Source organism: Petaurus breviceps, unplaced genomic scaffold (genome assembly GCF_028583685.1).
Source record: "Petaurus breviceps papuanus isolate PSGF00001 unplaced genomic scaffold, PetGlider_PUasm1.0 68, whole genome shotgun sequence".
Classification (NCBI taxonomy): domain Eukaryota; kingdom Metazoa; phylum Chordata; class Mammalia; order Diprotodontia; family Petauridae; genus Petaurus; species Petaurus breviceps.
This window is the reverse complement of record NW_027186452.1, coordinates 532,509-554,126: the sequence shown is the minus strand read 5'-3', so window position 1 is coordinate 554,126 and position 21,618 is coordinate 532,509. Positions and strand designations below refer to the sequence as shown.

Below are 21,618 nucleotides of genomic sequence, written 5' to 3'. Positions count from 1 at the left end.
AAAAAAAAATTGGCAAAAAGGCCAATTCACTTACATATGACTTGTAGCTGATGTAAATCCAGTTCCTTTCATGATCAAAGTATTTTCCTACTCCAAAGAAGATGTTACAGGATAATTTGTAACATCATAATCTGTTGTCATAGTAATAATACGACATCAGGCAGGCAAACCAGACTTCTGAGTGTTGTAAAAAATAGCAAGCCCTCATTAATACATTGAACCAGGTCTGGGAAATACAATGGAGGGCATGTCCAGAAGGTAAGCCTAGAGCCATCTTATAATTGCGCTGGCTGGTCATTAGAACAGAGTTTCTGGGAAGCAAGATTTTATTCTCAGTCTCTTTTTCCAATTGTTCTGATTTATGGATAAATAGTGATCTGATTCTTTCCATACAAAACGGACACATGGCTCTTGTAATTAGAGTGGAAAAGAGTCCAGTGACTAGGAATCTTCTTTGAAAAAGAAATCTTTTGTTAAATCACCCACAGGGTTAAATCCCAATTCCTGGCATAAAAAGTACTTATAGCCTAAGGATCTTTGGGAGAGAAGTAAAAGCAGCCTAAAGGCTGGGAATGCATTAGGTCCTCCTCGAATAGAAAATGCAATGACTGATAGGAGTCATTATTGAGCAAAAGGGCCTAAAAAGTAGAAAAATGTTGCCTTTTCCAACAGTTTTCATTTTTTTCTATTTAAAAAATGAAATCCTTTTGTGATTTTCTTTTTCCATCACAGTTATTTCCTGATAAACTCCCTCTGGTTTTTTCATTTCCTCCCATATAACAAAAAAACAACAAACAAAGATTTGACATTTGGCACCTCTAATACTCATTTCTCTATCCAGAGAAGGATATTTTCACCTCCTGTTCTTTGGAGTCAAGACAATTCATTATAATCAGTCCGATAGTCTTTTAGTTAAGTTTTCATCTACATTATTGCAGCCATTGTAAAAAATGGTATTTTGTTAATGCTGTCTTCATGCGCACCACTTTTTTCAAGTTTTCCCAAGTTTGTCCTGATTCCTCATATTTCTTATTTCTTTTGTTGTAATAATATTCCATTCCATTCCATTCCAATTTGGCCATTCCCCAATTAGGAAGCACTTGCTTTCTCCCAGATTTGGGTTGGGTTTTTTTTTTGCTGCTACAAAAAGAGCTGCTACAACATTTTTGTTATGTCTGACCTTTCCTTCACCTCCTTTTAGTATATGAACAGTGTAGTGACTTTTCTCCCACAATTCCAATTTTTTTCCCTACCAGAAGAGTTGGCACAAATCACAGCCCCTTCTGCACACATTCCATTTTTAAATCATCTTTTGCCAATGTGCTGACAAACAATCTCAAAGTTGTTTTTATGTGCATTTTTCTCATTAGTAACATTATGGAATATTCTTGAATTTTTAAAATTTCTTCTTGTGAAAAGTATTTGTTCATATCCTCTTGACCATTTCTATTGAGGAATGTCACTTCTCTATGATGAGGGATGGCTCCCAATAGGTTCAGTAGGATCTCTGATCTTACCTAAGACCAGAAAGCCTTCCATTCAGTTTTGAAAGAATTCAGTAGGCCCAAGCAGACTTGGAGTCAGAGTTGTAAAAGTTTATCGTATGCTTTACAGCAGGCAAGGGTCCTTAATCTGTATAGTGGGCAAGAGTCCTTTAGAGGACCTGCAACCTCAAAGGGGTAGAATTAAGATTTTTATAGGAGAATCTATAGTAGAACTGAGACAATTATGCTAACTAGGTGATTAAGGGTGGGATTAGGGAGGAGTTAAGGTGGGGCCAGTGTTTAAAGGAACATGCATTTTAAAAAAAATTTTTTTTAAAGCAATTGTCGTTAAGTAACTTGCTCAAGGTTACACGGCCAGTTATTTCTGGGTGTGGTGCTAAGTATCTGAGCCCGGATTCGATGCCCAGGTCATCCCAACACTGGAGCCCATGCTCTTACTTGCTGTGCTACCTGGCTGCCCCTGGAACATGCATTTTTAATGTAACTTCGCAGGGTAGTACCCAATTCACTGGGAAATCATTCACTGGGATTCACTGGGAAAAAGCCCAAGGTGGGGCTACCTGGAGGTGTGGTTTTAGGCTTGAAACGTCACTAAGTCGGCTAGCAGTCAAGGGCTGAATGAGAAGTGCTCAGTCTGCCACCCATCAGGGTCATGTTTGACAAGATGGATGTTGGGAACCAAGGCTCTTAAGGAGTTAACCCAGAGATAGGGTCCTGAAGTATTCATTGAGGCAGCCAAGGAGTCAACATAGAGATAGGGCACCAAGGATTTATGGGTGCAGGGGACACTATACAAGGGGGAGATAATAGTTGCCTAAGCTGGAATGTTTATAGATACTTTAGTGAAGGATTCATAAGAACAGCTTGTTATTGTTCCAAGCTGAGATATGAGTTGTTGCTGGGCAGAGTTATTGCTCTGAAGCTGGGTGGGGGAAGGGGGGGCAGAGTTAATGCTCTGAGACTGGGGGGGGGTAGTGATTTTACAAACTGGTTTTACAAATTGATGTTACCAAATTTTACAAACATAGATCCCAAGCACCCCATCATATATATCCCCATCTCAAATGTTGACCAGCATTATTGGTGAAGAGCTCAGTGCTGGAGCTGTGCATTTTTCATTCCACCCACTGTGGTAAAGTTTGATGAAACAATGTAAATACTATTCTGTGCCAAATTTTTTCCCCTGAAAAGTTTACCTAGACATGAAAAAAAAAAAACATTGATAAGAATGTCATATAAAAATGGAAAAAAAAAAGAAAATTTACCTATTTGTAAAAAAATAAAATATATCAATAAAATTTTACTTAGAAAAAGAAAATTTACCCAGATGTATTCACCCAATGGTTTCATCTCAGTCCTATATTATTCTGTGCTGAATTTCTCCTCAGGAAAGTTTAATCAGATTAAAAAAAAAGACATCAACAAGTAAAATTTTACTTTTTTTTTTTTTGCATTTTGGAGGGCAATTGGGGTTAAGTGACTTGCCCAAGGTCACACAGCTAGTAGCTGTTAAGTGCCTGAAGCCAATTTTGAACTCAGGTCCTCCTGACTCCAGGGCCAGTGCTCTATTCACTGCTACTACCTAGCCATAAGAACACTCCCTATTGCTTGAAGAATCTCTTTCCATTTTGGGACAGCTCTAATTGGCATTCAATTAACTATTAAGTATCTACTGTATACAAAATACTATGTTCTGTTGCAAATGTAAAGATAAGAGTCCCTGCCTTCCCAGAATTTACAATCTAAAGGGTAGGTGTGGAGAATGTTAGAAACATCTTTCCCATTAACCTGAAGGGAGTGTGGAGTGGTGGTAAGAGTGCTGGATGTGGAGCCAGAAAAATGTGGAACAAATTCTAGGTGCATTATCTTTGTCATTTTTGCAATCTTCTCTCTGTGCCTCAGTTTCCTCCCTTATAAAAGGAGAGGACTAGGGCGGCTAGGTGGCGAAGTGAGTAAAGCTCTGGCCCCAGAGTCAGGAGGACCCAAGTTTTGTTCATGCCTCAGACACTTAACACCCATACAAAAAAAAACTAGCCGTGTAACCTTGGGCAAGTTACTTAACCCCAATTGCCCTCCAAAAGGCAAAAAAAAAAAAAAAGGAGAGGACTGTACTAAATGATCTTTAGGACATTTTTCTATTGAGATTTTTTTTTTTAATCTCACCACTTAGCCACCCGTATTCCCTATTTTTTAAAATTTTGAGTTCCAAATTCTCTCCCTCCAACCAGTCCCCTACCAGCTGAAAAGGCAAGCAACATGTCAATTATACATGTGAAATCAATACATATTGAAAGTATTGTATATTGTCAAAATAATGCATAACTGATTAAACTGATTTTTTTTAAATCAATGTATATTGAAATACATATGAAAAATCTTTAAGGGGCTGCTAGGTGGTGGAGTGAAGAGAGCACCAGCCCTGGATTAAGGAGCATCTGAGTTCAAATATGGCCTCAGACATTTAACCCCTACTAGTCCTGTGACCTTGGGCAAGTCACTTAACCCCCATTATCTTGCCTTCCCCCCTCCAAAAAAAAAAAAAGAATCCTTAACTCACTCTTTGAGGCTTAATTCATTAATTTTTTTCCCCAATTACATCTAAAAAACAATTTTTAATTCTCATTTTTTATAATTTTGAATTCCAAATTATCCCACCCTCCCTGAACTCCCCTCCCTCATTGAGAAGATAAGCAATTTAATAAAGGTTATTTATGTGCATGAATTCCATATTAAGGCTCAAATCATGAACCACCTCATACTGGAAGCATCACAGATCTAGAGCAGGAAGAGATCTTTGGTTAAACCTCTCATTTTCCAGAGGAGAAAACTGAGACCCAGAGAGGTTTCAAGACTTGAACCCAGGTTCATTCCTTCCACTGTATCATGCTGCCTCCCAATTCCCACCTTAAATGATCATCAATCAAGTAATAAGTATCTATGGAGCTTATAAAATATACCAAGCACTCTACTAGACCCTGGAGACAGAAATCCAAAGAATGCAACAATCCCTACTCTCCAGAATTTTACATTCTAAAGGGGCAGACAAGTATATAGAGAAGAAATATTTTGAAAATTAAAAACAAGTAATGAAAAACATGGTGGTTTGGGAGGAAGGAGACCACAACAGGAGGAATCAGGAGGAGCTTCACCTAGGCATTTTTATGTTCTTCTCCCCATCTCAGTAGAAGGTGAACTTCTGGAGTGAGGGAGGGACTGGTCCTTTTTTAGCCTTGGCCACCCTAGTGCTTGGCTCACAGCAATGCTCAATAAATACTTGTTGGATGGGACTGGATCGGTCAGATCTAGCTAAGGCCCTTCGTGGCCAAGCCAGGCTGAGCTCTCCCACCTGGCCCTTCTTATCCTACAATTATCTCCATCCAAGTCCCACCTGTTTTCTTCTGGGAAGGGGGAGGGGTGAGGGAGGAAGAGAAAGGGGAGTGGAGAGGGAGTGAAAAGGAGGAGGGTCTAGAAGAGGGAGAGGAGGAGGAAAAGAGGAAGGGGTGGTTGCTGGATAGCAGCAGTAGGGATTCTGACCTGGCCATGGAGGGGACAGCTGAGGGTAGGAGAAAGAAGAGGAGGCCAAAATGCTACAGGAAGGGCTGGAGGCCACCAGTTCCAGGTAGCTGAGCTTGGAGGGGTGGGGGGTGTCTACCTGGGCTAAGGCATCTTCACTCCCTCACAGCCCCTGGCCCCAAGGGCTAGAAAGAAATAGAAACTTCCTCTTATCTCATACTTCTCAATTTGGGAGGGGTGGGAGAGGGGAGGAGGCTTGAACTCAGTTCTCTAGTCCAAAAAGATGATCTGCTTGAATGAGAAAGAAATTCCCCCTAGACACTGGATGATCTTTCAGGTCCCCTTCCATCTCTAGGTAATCTGAATGTATGTATGTCTGATTGAACAGAGGCAAACTCTGCTTTCCTCCTGAAAATAATTAAGCAACTGTATGTAGGCTTCCCCTCCCTCCCTCCATCAAGCCAGGTGAACCAATAGCTCCTTCCCATCACCCACTTTCTAATTAACCACTGTGTAAGGTTACTTCACAGCTGTCCAAAGAATTATTCCTTCTAATCTTGGGGAATTTTGAATCCAATATTGTCCACCAAAAAAAAGGTCAATATATGACCTCTTTGTCCACTCTGGATAGCATCCCACATATCCCTTTACCAGCTCTGTTATATCTGGGAGGTGCCCATGTGCTTTGCAATGCTTTTGCTTTTTTCCCTTGGCAGACATATGCGATCTGACGGATTCAGATAAAAGCCCAGATTTTGTGGAGAAATTGACTCACAAATACAAGGTAAAAACATCCTTTTCTGAGGTGAAGGGAGGTTTTTTGGTATCAATGCCAGTCTATATAATTGTAGGATTACAGGTGTAGACCTGAGAGGGACATTGGAGGACATCAAATGAAACCCTACAGTTTACAGATGAGGAAACAGGCTCAGAGGGGTTTAAGTGACTTGCCCAGGATTACACAGTTTGTAAGGATTTGAGGTGGAATTTGAATTGTGGTCTTGGTAATCTTTCCTTAGTCTGCTGGTCTTTAAAATGGGAGTCAATTTTGCAGCAAATATGAATCGTATCCTCCCCACCCAAAATTATTTTGAAACCTTGCATAGTTCCATTTGGAGAACTCATCACCTGACCCAATTTAGTTATAAATTTCCCCATTATGTAGCCCTACCCCATTTAAAATGTGAAATCTCATGGTTACTTTTGGTTTTGCCCAGGAAAAATAAAACGGTATTCATTAGATTCTATTTTAAAATGAGGAAAAGATATAAAGATGCAGCTACCTTTGAGAAAAGATCATTTTTAATACTTTCTATTGTAACTACAAAGAAGTAAGGTAACTATAGCATTACAGTGTTTGAGCCAAGTCAATGCTTTGGAAACCATTTTAAAGAAAAGCAAAACTCATATTTCTGTGATTATTGAAATACCTAAAGAATTTATTAGAAAGAAAAGTGTCTAGTTCAAGGGGTCTTAACCTGGGGTCCATAAACTTTTTATTTTTTTTGGAGAGGGAGGGTAATACTCTTTCAGGATAATCGATTTCCTTTTTATTTCCTTTTATACATTTAAAAATATTATTCTGAGAAGGGGGTGCATAGAGTTCAGGAGATTGCCATAGAGGACATGACATCAACATGGTGAAGAACTCCTGATCTGGGTCTATCATGGCCAGACTGATCAATCAAGTGCTTAAATTTTAGTTTGAATTTTATAAACTTCTCTTTTTCTTTTAAAGCAAAAATGCAAAATCGAGTCAAGCACTGATTCTGAATCTGAGACCAATACAGAGGTAATGTCCTTGTCTTCACTGTCTCATCCACAGTCCTTTTCCTCTTTTTGTGTTTTCCTTGAGTGGGATAAAAGTGATGACTTCTCAAAGATTTAGCAATAGATTGCCTGGACCCCTGACTTGGGTTTCTATTAATTAGATGTTTGTGTGAGGTGAAACTTCTCAGGTAGTATTCTAAAATCTAGACAGATTTGTAGTAAGTTACCAAAGACTTAGCAGCCTGGGCTGGCAGCCTGGGACCCTTGCCTCACTTTCCTGGTAATAAGGTGAAGTTTTTGCTAAGCTAAGCTAATATGTAGGAGGGGAAAGTACAGACCCTTCAGATTTAACTACAGGCCCAGATGTCCCAGACTTGTTTCTACAGACCACCATCTGACCTGTACAAATATAAAATTGGAAATCCTGTTACAAAACTCTGAGCAAGTCACCATGTCCTAAAATACCCATGATTCATAAAATATTGTCTGCTTTCATATCTATGTGGATACTGCAAGACATGTATCTTCTGCTTTCATATCTATTTTGACATTGCTGACATTTTACGGGCTATGTCAATGGATTTTTGTGGTTAAAATTTAGATTGTGAGCCTAAGTTCCTGATTAATGGGAATGAAGGGCAGCGGGAGGGGAAAGATGTGGTCTTTTGGGTATATAACCAAGCTTTACATACTGTATTTTGGGCCTCTCTCACCAGACTGCTTCTGGTGACAATGACTCCCCCTTCTCATGAGAAGAAATAAATATCTTTGTTTCTCTGAAGAAACCTCTGAGTTATTGAATTTATTTTGGGCAAGGGCCTTTTGTCCCACACATCCTGACCAGAAAAGATTTTTCTCTGACTCCCTAATTCCTTCTCTTTCTCATCATATAAAAGAGCAGAATGGCTCTCATTTTTTTCATTTCCAGTACTCTGATATTTAAACTGTCATAAATCTCTTTATTTTTCCACTTTTGCAAATAAATGTTAGTCCCCTTCTCCTCCTTCCTCACAGCTTTTCTTATCTGCTATGTATTTTCCTTTCTCTTCATAGGCATTCTAGTAGCTTCACACCCCCTCCCCCCCACTATCTTATTTTTGTTTTGGCTTTTGTTCTGGACGTGTATTTCATCCACATAGTTTGTTACCACTGTGGTTCTGCAAAGGTTCTGAAACTCAGTCTTAGTTGCATGGGGCAATGAGAGGTTAAGTGATTTATTCCATTCTCTCCTAGAAAGTTTATATGCTTAATGAAGTCACCTTTGGTTTGCAATTCCATGAATGAGGATAATCCACATGATAAATCCCCAGAGGTTCCTCAAATCCCACTTTAGAAACTAATTCACATAGTAATATTTTCATGGACCATTCATGGGGTTAATTCTTCATGTGCATAAAGAGCTTCTATAGAAAAGGAAACCAGTTATACACGACTGAGTCAAGTTTTCAGAGCTCCAGTAAACCTACTGTTTTCTTGTAGGTGGAGGTGAGAAGAAAGCAAAGCTAGAACAAGTCTACTCATGCATGCAGGTTTAGCATATGTAATTCTTATTGTTAAGGTGCAGGGACTCACAGCTTTGGGGAAGTCTGAGGGATGTGTAAGCTAAGTGAAGGTGTTCCTAACTTCAGTCATTTGTTGGGTTAGTAGATAGATCTCTAGCTTGCCCTCTGCTATCCCCTCACTTCCTTCTGCTGGATCTCATTTAAAAATAGAAATACTAGATATTGTCCAGAGTTTTACTTAGAAATAAAGGAACATGTTCATTATTCTTTGCAATTTTTTTACATGTTATACAAATGAGTTATTTTTTTGTATTAACATTAAACATTTTTTAGTTTCTAAATAACTCACCTAACTGGTCTCATGTGATACATTAATACACTAACCTTTTGACATTTGTTATATAATACATGACCATATTGTTGTAAAATAATCCTTTCTATCACCATTTCTGCACTTATTGTCCTTTTAGTTTTCTGAAGGCTGCTAATCTTCTATTGCTTGGATTATCTGGCAGATAAGGATAAGACTTGGTCTTAATTTAGTTCTTAAAAGAGGGCCTCCTCTAGGTTTTCTCTACTGACACCTGGTCTCTTAATGCTTTGAACCTTTAGTTAAAGGTAACTTTGCATGAAATGTATATGATTTATAAAAACTTGATTAACCCTCCATTAATACAAATATGTTTGTGGGTCTTTCTGAAATATTTTTTTTCCTTCTGAGTATTTATCTGGATTTTGTTGCTGCTATTCATATTTATGTAGCACCCCTTCTGGGCTCACATACACTTCTCCTAGTCAAACTTGGACTTTAAGGTTGAGGTCCCCCAAAGATGTGGCTGTTCCCTTAGTATTCTTCACATTGTAGCTTCTCAGCCTCCACTGGTGTGCTTTCCATTAACATTCAGTCAATAAAATCAATTAACTTTTATCTTTTTAAAAATTCTGAACTTAACAAATGCCTCCATAAAAGCTCATTTCCACAACAAAAAGGATTGTATATGAAACTATGAATCTGTTTCATTCTAAACAAGCAAAAAAAATTCTAATAAATTCAGCTCCTTACTTTTTAAAATGCCCTGCGCTTATTTCTGAACTTGCTTCTTCATTCCTCTGTACTTGTAAAAAATGTTTCAACGGTCCTCTTTTTCCTTCTTTCTTTCAGCATCATCAGTGCTATTGTCCTTCCCCCTCCCTTCTAATCGTTCCATCTTTAAAACAAAAAAACCAAAACTTATAACAAATAAGTACAGTCACACAAAATATCCATGGAGCGGTCATGTGAAAAAATGTATTTGTCCTTTTGCACCTTGAATTCCTTGCCTCTCTATTAGTGGATAACATACGTTGTAGGTCTTCTGGAGAGGCTGAGAGGCTTTGGTCATAGCCTTGATCAGAATTCTTATGTCTTTCACAGTTGTTTTTCTTTAGAACTTGATATCTGCATAAATTGTTCTAGTTCTGTTCACTTTGCATCTGTTCCTATTTCTTAGGAATCTCCACAATACTTTCTTTCTTCATTTCTTATGGCACAATAATGTTCCATTATATTCACATGCCACAATTTATTCAGCTATTTTCCACTTGATGGCCATGTTTCCATCTTTTCTTTTAATTCCCCCTTCTCAATTAGGAAGTTTGTTTTGCTTGCAACTGTTCTCTCACTGGTTTTATCCTCCCTTTTGTTCCTTCCCTCTTTTTCTGTCCCTTGCCTGTTTCCCTGGTAAGTTTGATTTCTACACCAAACCATGCATGGGTGTATTATTCAGCCTTCCTTTGTCCATTTCAGAGAGGGGTGAAGCTCATCTGATGTCTCCTTCCCACATTTCTTGCTTCATGTTTGTATACTGTCTTTCTCAGACTCCCCAGTTGTAAGAAATAATAAGTTCGGGGCGGCTAGGTGGCGCAGTGGAGGACCCGAGTTCGGTTCATGCCTCAGACACTTAACACCCACACAAAAAAATTATCCGTGTAACCTTGGGCAAGTTACTTAACCCCAATTGCCCTCCAAAAGGTTAAAAAAAAAAAAGAAATAATAAATTCTACCTCCTTCTTTCTATGCTAGAATATTCCTCTCTTCTCTTTCCTCTTTTAAAACCCTTACAATAGAAAATATCCACTCCCATGCTCTCCATTTTCCTTTTGAAGCTTTTAAAGTTCTGAAGGAATGCTTGTTTTTTCCTCCCTCAGTCTGAATATTAGCCTTTCAGCATCTTACAGTATCTTCCAATTGCTCAGACAAATTTGTCTCTAGGTTTTTTTTAAAACCTTGTGTTTGCCTTTCAAAGTTCCTATAAAAGCTCTGGTCTTTTTAACCTGGGCAAGTCATTTAACCTCTGCCTGCCTCACTTCCTTGTCAACAAATGAACTGGAGAAGGAAATAGCAAATCCCTCCAGTATCTTTGCTAAGAAAGCCCCAAATAGAGTCATGAAAAATTGGACATGAATGAAAAATTACTGAACAAAGAGTGCATCCTATTTTATTAAAGATCCATTTTCCCTTGTAGAATTACACTCAGTGTTACTGAACAAGTTATTCTCACTTAAAAACCTAGTCTTTAACTTTCAGGATATTGTATTTCTAGATCTCTTCTTGTTTTAGTAGGAACTGCCAGGTCTTATATGAATACTGATGATGGCTCCTTGGTACTTGAACTTTTTTTTTTCTGGCTACCTGAAGTATTTTTTCTCTAATGTGGAATCTCTGCATTTTGGCTGTCATTTGTGGGGCTTTTGCCTTTGGAGTTGATTTTAGAAGGTGATTAGTGAATTCTTTTCTAATTTCACTTTGCCTTCTGACTCTAACATATCATGACAGTTTTTAATCTGTAATTTTTTGCAACATAATGTTCAGACTTCTTTTAAAAAATCATTGTTTTTAGAGATTTCAGTGACTTTTAATATATTTATTCTTGACCTGTTTTTCAGGTTAGTTATACTTTATTTTATTTTATTTTGGGGGTGTTTTTTTTTTTTTGGCTTTTTGGAAGGGCAATTGAGGTTAAGTGACTTGTTCGAGGTCACAGGGCTGGTTAAGTGTTAAGTGTCTTAGGCCAGGTTTGAACTCAGGTCCTCTTGACTCCAGGACTGGTGTTCTATTCGATGCACCACCTAGCCACCCCGATACTTTAAATTAAAAAAAGTTTTCCCCCATCTTTTGAATTCTCTCTCATCATAGACTCATTGATTTCTCTTTGATCTGTTGTAATTTTCAGGAAAATTCACACTTGGGTAAGTGTTACCACTTCCTGTTCTAAGTCATTTATTTTCCTTCCAACAACTTCTAGAGTTTCTATTTCATACCTCTTGTTGCATTTATTTTTCCTCAGGTATTCATGAAGTCTTTGTGGAAAATCCATTTTTCCTCAGTTTCAGTTTTCAATTGTTGTGGAATTTCTTGGTTAGATTTTGGGGCTTCTTCGAAACTATTACAATTTTTTTGGCCTTTTAGAGTGAAATAATATTGTTTTTAAATGAGTTTTTAATTGATGTTATTTGTTTTTATATCACTGTAATTTCTTTTAGTATTCCTACCCTTACTTCAACCAGAGAGCCATCCTATAATGACAAATAATGTTTTTAAAGATAAAAAAAGGCAAAAAGAAGAAAAGAGAAGAGGGAGGAAATAGGCATAATTAATCAATAAAATAAAAAAAAAATCTGAAAATATGTGTGATGCTCCACACTCAGGGATCTCCCACCTCTACAAAATGGGGTAGGGTGGAGGTTTCTGATGAGGTAATGGTTCTGGAAACCCCCTTGAACTCTCCTTGAATCTTCCCACATTTGCCTGAGGCCATAAGCCTTTCCTTATAGATCAGCCCAAACCTCTTACTTGCCAACCCTCACTTAGGGGCTCTCACTTAACTACCTCACAGTTAGCTAGCCCCCACCCTTGATCCTCCCAAAATATCTATGCCCAAATCTGTTACCCTAAAACTAGCCTAGCCTTTCATTGTCTCTTCTCCAGGTAGCCTCCAGCTACCTCCCACCCCCTTAATCTCTCATCACTGGAGTCTGACCTCATTGATTCCTCCTGAAGACCCCTTCCCAAACTTTTCCTCTAGACTATCCCTAAATCCTCCCACAACCATTCTGTATGGAAGACCCATCTTACCTCCAGGAAAAAGCTGGAGAATGATCTAGGGCAGACTCACAGCGTCAGATGATTCTGGCCAGCTTTTCCAGTACAAGCATCACGGACACCGAGGCTCCCTAAGAGTCGACCCATTACGGCGAACCTTTAATAAACTTTGTTTTTCTTTGGCTGAGAGAAGACTTGAGGCGAATTCATTTGGCAGGACCTGGCGTGTTGGTAACATTTTATGGTTCAGCTCAGTGGTCCTGGTCCCAGTTCAAATCCAGCTCCTGACACTTACTAGCTGTGTGACCCTGGGCAAGTCATTTAACTGACTGAGATTTCCTCCTCTGTAAAATGGGCATAGTAATAGCACCTACCTCCCATGGTGATTGTGAGGATTAAATGATATAACATATAGTGCTTAGAAAAGTACTTGACACATAGTAAGTGCTACATAAATGTTAGTTATTATTATTATGTTTTTCAAGCCATTCTTGTTTTTTTTTTATAATTTAGAAATATTCACTTTTGATTTTGTGTGTGTGTGTCTGTGTAGTTCTGGTTACATTCTTGTAATGACTGTGTATATTTTTGTATCTGCTTATTTCACGCTGCCTCAATTCATAAAGATATCTCCATGTTTCTCTGTAGTCATCATATACATCATTTTTTTATAACAGTAATAATGTTCTATTCCGTTCATGTACCACAGTTTAAACCATTCCTCAGCTGATGGGTATATACTTTTTTTTTTTCCAATTCTTTGCTGTCACAAAAAATACTGCTGTAAATATTTTGTGTATGTGGAAATTTTCTTCTTATCAATGGTTTCTTTGAAGTATAAACCTAGCAGTGGAATCTCTGGGTCAAAGGATGTGGACATTTTAGTCCCTTGTGCTTTCCAAAATAGCTGTTCTGATTTATAGCTCTACCAACAATGCACTTGTGTACCATCTTCCCACAGTCCCTCAGCAATGACCATTCCCATAGGTGTTTTCTTATTTTTGTCAGTTTGTAGGGTGTGATTTGCATTTCTCTCATCAGTAATTTTAGCGTTCTTTCTTGTGGTTGTTACTAGGTTGCAATTCTTCTGAGAATCATTTTGTTCCTATCCTTGAACTGCTTAGCTATAAGTTTCCTTGGATCACTTATCTATTGACCTGCTTATTATAATAGTCTTTATCTCCTATTGTTTATCTCTTCAACCTTAATTCCTGAAGTGGGGCTATTTGCCAGGACCAGGCTTTACTTATTGCAGTGTTTTGGGGTGAGATAACTGGTCCTTTTTATTCTCGCTTGGGTGAGTCTTTATGGTGAGTTCTGGATATTCAGGACCTGTTACAGCCTTTCAGGGCAGAAGGTTTAGAGCCCCTGGATCTGCTCTGAGCACTGTCATGCCTAGATTGCTTGCTATCCTGCCTGACAAATTTCCAGGCCCTTACTGTGGGGTTCTGACCACTGTGGGTCTTTTTGAGAGAGTCCTTCACTCTTACTGCTTCCAGGTACAGAACCATGCAAACCTGTCCTGGTTCTGTTGTACTAGGAAGCTGAGGGTTGGGCTATGCTGGTATTGGCTTCCTCTTCTATTGCCTGTGAGATTGGAAACCTTACTTTCTGTGCAGTTCTGAGGTAGAAGTCACTCGCTATATATAGTTTCCAGTTGAATTTCTTGATCATTATTTTGTGTGGTGAGATTTTTAGGTTTTTGTTTGAGTAAGTATTTAGGAGCTAGACTGCCTCCATTCAATTAACCATATTGGCTGGAAATGCCACGCTTAAAAAGGCATTTAGTCAAATAGCACAGCAAAAACAATACAAACTAAAAAGCAAGGACAAAACAAAATATTTTTCCCATAAACCCAAGGCACACTCTACCACCAATACATGTAGTGCCTGTTAGAGTGGGAACAAACTTAGGAAATATATAAGCAAGGTAACTTGAACTGGTTTCACAAGTTCACCACAGAGAGTGGTATCTTGGCTGGCAGGATGGCTCTAATTTTTTTTTTGGCTTTTTTTTTTTTTTGGAGTGGGGAGGGCAGGGAAGGTCACATGGCTAGTAAGTGTTAAGTGTCTGAGACCAGATTTGAACTCAGGTCCTCCTGACTCCAAGGATGGTTCTCTATTCACTGTGCCACCTAGCCTCCCCCATGATGGCTCTATTGCTAGACCGAGCCACCTCACTGGTAGGCTTGGCCAGTTCTTCAAAGTGTGCATCATGGGTCAATCTGCTTGGGCTTACTGACTTCTTTGTCTGGGTCTCTCTGTTGCTAGGACAAACAGTTCTCCACTCAGCTGGGCTTGTTCCTTAAAGGTATCCATAGTCTCTCTCTACCACTTTGGTGAGGTTATGTTGTACCCTTTCAGAAAGGGCAGTGACCTCTTGCTTAGGTTTGGCAGAAGCCTCTCCAGTCCTGTTCCCTTGGCCAGGCTTTGTGGTTTTTTTCACCTCTGAATTGATCATTAACTTAATTTTGAATGGGAGCAGGCATGCCTGGTTCTTTGGTAATCATTGGGAAAGAACACAAGTGGCAGAGGGAAACATGGCAGGAATCACACTTTAATAACCACAGAGGGTATGAGGACAAAACACACAGAAAGTACAGAGACAAGCAGCAAAAAGTGGGGAGACATATAGAGGCAAATGGTTTAGAGATGAGAGGGAGTGGTGAAGGGGGAGGCAGGGAGCATGGGGAGAGGGGAGAGGCACAATCACTCATATAACCATGGATATGAATTTTGAGTATTAGGTCAGATGACCTTGGTAAAGATGAAGAGTGCTAGGGGCGGCTAGGTGGCTCAGCAAGTCAGAGCAGCTCCAGTGTGGGGATGACCTGGGGATCAAATCCAGGCTCAGATACTTAGCACCACACCCAGAAATAACTGGCCCTGTGTAATGGGAATGTAAATTTAAAGATCTTCCCTGCCCCTAGGTGTAATGGGAATGTAAATTTGAAGATCTTCCCTGCCCCTAGGCTAAAGTGCACCTGGAGCCTGGGGTGGGAGGCTTGTTTTTCAGTAGATACTTTTTGATTGGCCAATGGTTCAATAAGGTTGCCACATTCTCTCAGCCAGGAGAAGGCTGTATGAGCCCTGATGTGTAGCTTTGTTTTGGAGCTCACTTTGAGAAGTGTTCTGTGATTTGATCAGATGAAACTCTGGGAAGCCATTGCTGAGAATCCCCCGGCTTTGAAAAACCCAGATGTTGATTTGGTATGGATGTAATGGTTGGACAGTTTGGAAATCTGTCTACTTGATCTGTTTCTGTCTTGATAATTCTGTCTGTATATTCTGAAGTTCAGGGTGCTGACCTTTTCCCCCTGAACTAGGTAAACGATACATATTTGACTGATTAGAGTAAGCTTGTTAACCCATTTTGAGTTGCTTTCCTTTAACAAAGCAGATCTAAGAACCTGTGTTGGCAGCGACCCTGGAGACGCTTGGGGTGCTTGCTGCTACACTGCGTAATCTTGAGCAAGTTACTTAACTCCGATTGCTTAAAAAAAAAAAAAAGATGAAGAGTGCTTGGAAGCAGGAGTTTGAAGTCTCATTTTTTATGCAAACTTAAAAAAAAATTTTTTTTTTAGGGAAACAGACTAAGTCCTATCAGTGCCACTTTGGGGATTAGCTCATTAACCTATTCGCCTCATTTCAGTTACTGGTGAAATTTCTTGGTTAATATATCATCCTAAAGTTATCGGTACCTTGTGATGTTCTGCTGGTCTAGAGCTGTGGAGGTCTGGAATTCCCATATCATAGGACCCTGACAGCGGTGCTCAGATGGCCTCTGCTGATCAGCGCATATCATCAGATGTGAATTTTGGTTAATGTATAATAACAATTTATAAATTATGCTCCTTTGATCTTTGAGACAGTTTGTATGTGACTTCCAGATTGCCCTTTACAACCTTATTTACAGCTATTGCCCCTTTATACTGGCTACTTATAAAGTTGCCATATTGACTAGAAGAAGTGTGGTAGTCAGGAGGGCCAGAGCAAAATGCAATTTGAACACAACCTCCCGGTCAACAGGGAGCTGTGCAGAAAGTTAGTGCCTCTCTTTTTCTTTGAATACTCTTTGGTTTCAGGGCTGAGTTCCCTCCATAAAAGAACTCACTCTAACTTATGGTGACATTTCCTAAATCTTTGTACAACTCTATGATTCAGGGTTCTTCATTTAAAAAAAATTCTCAGTTTCACCTATTGGTCTTGTTCAAATGAACATCTGGGAAACAAAGTACTGAAGCAGTCTGTGTATTAACAACAATCAAGCTTCCAACCTTGTCATTCCACCCAAACTGTCCTTTCTAATGATCTCTTAGTAGCCAAATCCAGTCTTTTCTCAATCCCCATTCTCCTTGATCTCTCTGCAGACTCTGACATTGCTGATCATTCTGTCCTCCTTGAAGGGTGAAGGCAAGGCTATTGGGGTTAAGTGACTTGCCCAAGGTCACACAGCTGGCGAGTGTTAAGTGTATGAGGCCAGATTTGAACTCAGGTCCTCCTGACTCCAGGGCCAGTACTCTAGTCACTGGGCCACCTAGCCACCCCCAATATTCTTTTCTCTACAGGTTTTTGGGATACCACTCTCTCCTGGTTATCATCCTACTTATGTGACCACTCCTTCTCAATCTCCTCTGCTGTATGCTTTTCCAGATCACGCCCTCTAACCATAGCTATCCCTCAAGGTTATGTATGTCCTTGGGCTCCTTTTTCTTCTCCCTCTATATTACTTTACTTGGGGATATCATCAGATCCCATAGATTTAATCACCATCTCTATGCTGAATGATTCTCAAATCTACCTATCCTGCCCTAAACTCTCATATCTCCAACTAAACTATCTTCAGACATCTTGAATTGTATGTTTAGCAGCCATCTTAAACTCAACATGTCCAAAATGTAACTCATTATTTTCCTGCTAAGTTCTACCTCCCTCCCTCCTACCTTCCCTATTCCTATAGAGGGCAAGACAACACCAAGCTCTCAGTCCTTCAGGCTCTGCAAATTAGTTATCAAAACCTCATATTTTATCTGCCGTTGACCATTATGATATGAAAACTTAAAAAAAATCTGAAAAGAGCTTACCCTTATACTTAGTTGCCCATAGTATATACACAGATATGTATGTATACATACACATGCATAATGCTTTTGTAGTTCTCTACCTTATTTTTTCTTCTGTCATATCATAGAAGTGTTTTTCATGTTTATTATTTCTTATGGCATAACAATATTTAATTACATTGTATGCTACAGTTCAACCATTCCCTACTCATTGGACATATTGAGTGGTTTCTAGCATTTCCTTATTGCAAAAAAAAAAATTAGTAATGTGTTGGTATAGATATATAGTTATGTAATAGCATTGCTAGGGTATACTCAACCCCTTAGAAGTGACCCCAGGACTCTCCTGCTTAGTCCAATGGTCTTGGTACTCATCCTGCTTGGCTTTTCTATAGCTTTTGCCCCATTGACCATCTCCTCTTCCTGAGTACTCTCTTGTCTCTTGGCTCTTTTCTGGCTTAACTGCATCTTTTCATTCTCCTTTACTGGTTTACTCTCAACCTTCCACCTTCAGCCTGGTAGTAATAATGATCATGATGATGTTGATGATGAATGATAGCATTTATATGGTGTTTTAAAGTTTGCAAAGTGCTTTACAAATGTGATTTCATTTTATCCTCACCACAATCCTGGGAGGTAGATGACATTATTATCTCCATTTTGTAGATGAGAAAACAGAGAGATAGAAATTAAATGACTTACCCAGAGTCATACAACTTGTGTCTGAGGCCAGGTTTGAACTCAGGTCTTCCTTATTCCAGGTCTTGTAATTTATCATTGTGCCACCTAGCTGCTTCTAGGTATGCTTAAAGGCTCTCTCCTGGGCTCTCCTTCTTTCTCTCTTTCCCTCTCATTCTTTCCCCTTCTCCCTTTCTTTTCTTTCCTCCTCTCCCTCTGTCCCTTCCTCTCCCTCCTCCCTTTCTTTTTCCCTCTCTTCTCTTCCTTTCTTCCTCTCTCTCCTTCCCTTCCTCCTTCCCCTTTTTCCTTCTTCCTTCTCTCCCTTCCTCTTTCCCTCTTGCCTCTCCTTTTCTTCCTTCTTCTCTCCCTCCTTCCTTCTCTCTCCTTTTTCCTTCACTCCCTCCTCCACTTTCTCCCTCTCTTCCTCTCTCTCACTCTGCCTCTTTCCTTCTCTTTCTTTCCCTCTCCATTCTCTCATGTGCTTCTAAGTGTTCAGTTAACTCCTAAAGTGTTCAGTTATCTTTATGGAGATAAACTTCAAATCTGGGCCTTAATTACTCTCCTGATCTCCAATTCCATATCACCACCTGCCCATGGGACATTTCTATCCGCAATCCTGGTTTTTTTTTTTCTTTATCTTTTTTTTGGAGCAGGGCAGGGCAATTGGGGTTAAGTGACTTGTCCAAGGTCACACGACTAGTAAGTGTTAAGTGTTTGAGGCCAAATTTGAACTCAGGTTCTCCTGACTCCAGGTCCTGTGCTCTACTCACTTCTGCCACCTAGCTGCCCCCATGTGTGTAATACTGCTTGTACTTCAAACTCAGCATGTCTCAAACTGAACTTATTCCTCAGCCCTGCATGTTCCCCATCCCTCTGCTTTTCCAGTCCTCCCTGCCAAGGGTACCACCATCTTCCTCATCACTAAAGTGTTTTGTTTTATTTTCAATTTGAGAGTCATTTTGCATTCTTCCTTCTCCCTCCCCCTTCCCATAACCCCTCAGGTGCCACCTCCTGTCCTGTCTCCACACTCTACCTCATAAACATGTTTCTTTCTCTCTACTCATACTGTCAGCACCTCATTCAGGCATTACCACCACCTCCCTGGACTCTTCTAATAGTTTCCAGTTTCCTTGCCTTCAGACTCCCCTTTTCAGTATTTTTGGGTTTGTTTTTTTTTGCACAACTGCCAAAATCATCTTCCTAAGGAACAGGTCTGACTATACTACTCTCTTACTTAAAAATCTTCAATGGCTTCTGATTGCCTCTAGGATAAAATGTCAGTTATGATTATCATCACTGTTGTTATAAAGACCCTCTGAGGTAAGTCTCAGAACATTGTTTTAGGTCAAAGTGGGAGTGATTGAATTTCTTTGTACCTAAAATGTATTAATTTTTTTTTTTTTGCTCTTTGAAGGGGCAATTGGGGTTAAGTGACTTGCCCAAAGTCACACGGCTAGTTAAGTATTAAGTGTCTGAGGCCACATTTGAACTCAGGTCCTCCTAATTCCAGGGCCAGTGCTCTATTCACTGGGCCACCTAGCCGCCCCAAATATATTTTATGTATTTTTTTTTTTTGCTTTTTGGAGGACAATTGGGATTAAGTGACTTGCCCACGGTCACATGGCTAGTTTGTGTTAAGTGTCTGAGGCTAGATTTGAACTCAGGTCCTCCTGACTCCAGGGCCATTGCTCTATTCACTGCTTCACCTAGCCGCCCTAAAATTAATTAATTAAATTAGCTTTACACTTGCACTACCTAGTAAGAGATGGGGTAAACATTTAATAAAACAACAAATGATTTCATTAAGTAGTTAAAATATTTCTTTGCATATTGGAAATATGTAATAGGAAACTTATTAGAATATACATTTTTTAATAATGAAATGGAAATAAGTAAACAAGTTGTTTTTAATTCATTTATTTTTAATTTTTTTTTGGTATTTAATATTGTGAACTTTTAATACTAAATTTTAAATTTAAATTAAATTAAATTTTACGTTATGCATTGCTTGTGTGGTTGTTTCTGGATGTTATTTATCCTTTGGTTCTGGAAGAGGATCAATGATATTAGAAAGTTGTTATCTTGACTTGCAAGTGAATTGGATATAAGTTAGGCAAGGTCACCAGCCTCACTCTCTCCTCCCAAGTCATCCGGGTTCAGTGACAAGACATAGTTGGGGACATCTTGGAGATGGCCTTTTTTTGTTTTGTTTTGTTTTATCTTTATCAAATGATTTATTAACTTCTAGTTTACATCATTCATTTTTGCAAGATTTTGAGTTACAAATTTTCTCCCCATTTTTCCCCTACCCACCACCCCACAATAGTGATTCCACTGGATGTACCCTCCTCCAATCTGCTCTCTCCCATATCTTCCCCAATCCCCTGTTGTTTTTAATTTAAAAGGAGAACATTCATTTTACAGAGAGGAATGCAGGCCTTTTCTTTAGTAAGTCCTATGAGAAAAGAACTTGTCCTTTTGTTTTAAGAGTAGAAAACAAAACATTCTGCATAGCACAGAGTGTTAGTTGGGGCAACTAGGTGGCGCAGTGAATAGAGCACCGGCCCTGGAGTCAGGAGGACCTGAGTTCAAATCCAGCCTCAGACACTTAACACTTACTAGCTGTATGACCTTGGGCAAGTCATTTAAACTCAACTGCCCTGCCTGACACCCTCCAAAAAGCAAAAAAAAAAAAAAACCAAACAAACCCCAAAACAACAGAGTGTTAGTCCCAGATGCCCTGACTCGACATACAATGTTTTCCCCACTATTCTATTCCAGAATTTACTAATATTGCGCAGTTATTTTATCACTAGAGAAAACTGGCTCCAAAGCCAGAAGGATCTGGGTTCAAATCCTGCCTTTTACTCATGCTGACTGACTCTGGGCAAATCACTTAACTTCTTTGTTCTCTAGGCAACTCTATAAGACTATATAGGTTGCTTCAAAGTTACTAACTATACTAGTAGAGAGAATTCCCTCACTTGGGAGTTCCTGATACCAATAAAACCCCAGGGCTAGTCTCTTTCCTTATTTTATTACCAGAGGAGACAGTGTGGCATGATCCACGTCCAGTGGATATTGTCAGAAGTGGTACCCTGTAAGAGAAATAAGAATGAGCTGAGTGAATATTGAGTTTTCCCAACTCTGTATACTTACTTGTTCTAGTTCACAGATAGCAATACAGTTATCCCCTCCACATTGCAGGGGTTGGGGAGCAGTGCCCTGCATTCTGGAAAATCCACATTCAATTTTTTGGCCTTCCCTTTGTATCTTTTCCTTTCATGGGGTCTTTACAATATTAAAAGATAAATATGTTATCATAAAATACTATGCAGATATTTCTTGCATTTCTGAGTTTCTAAACTTTTTCTGTGTTGTCTGCTGGCCTTCACATGTCATCTGCCACTTCTGCAAAACTCCCCCCAAATCCTCATTTATTTTTTTATGCTGAGTCGTGATATAGCAAAATCGCAATGGGGAAAGTCATGATATGGAAGGAATAA

The 21,618-nt window shown here is 39.3% G+C and overlaps 1 protein-coding gene across 1 annotated transcript in view; it reads right to left on the bottom strand.

The window, feature by feature from the left end:
- Positions 1-12,518, bottom strand: part of LOC138174054 (cytoplasmic dynein 1 heavy chain 1-like) — a gene marked incomplete at its 3' end in the record, with an annotated part of 35,909 nt that extends 23,391 nt beyond the window's left edge. Inside the window, exon 1 of the mRNA XM_069104198.1 lies at positions 12,445-12,518. Within this exon, the coding sequence (XP_068960299.1) occupies positions 12,445-12,518 (74 nt within the window). The remainder of the gene's footprint in view (positions 1-12,444) is intronic.
- Between the last annotated feature and the right edge of the window lie 9,100 nt (positions 12,519-21,618).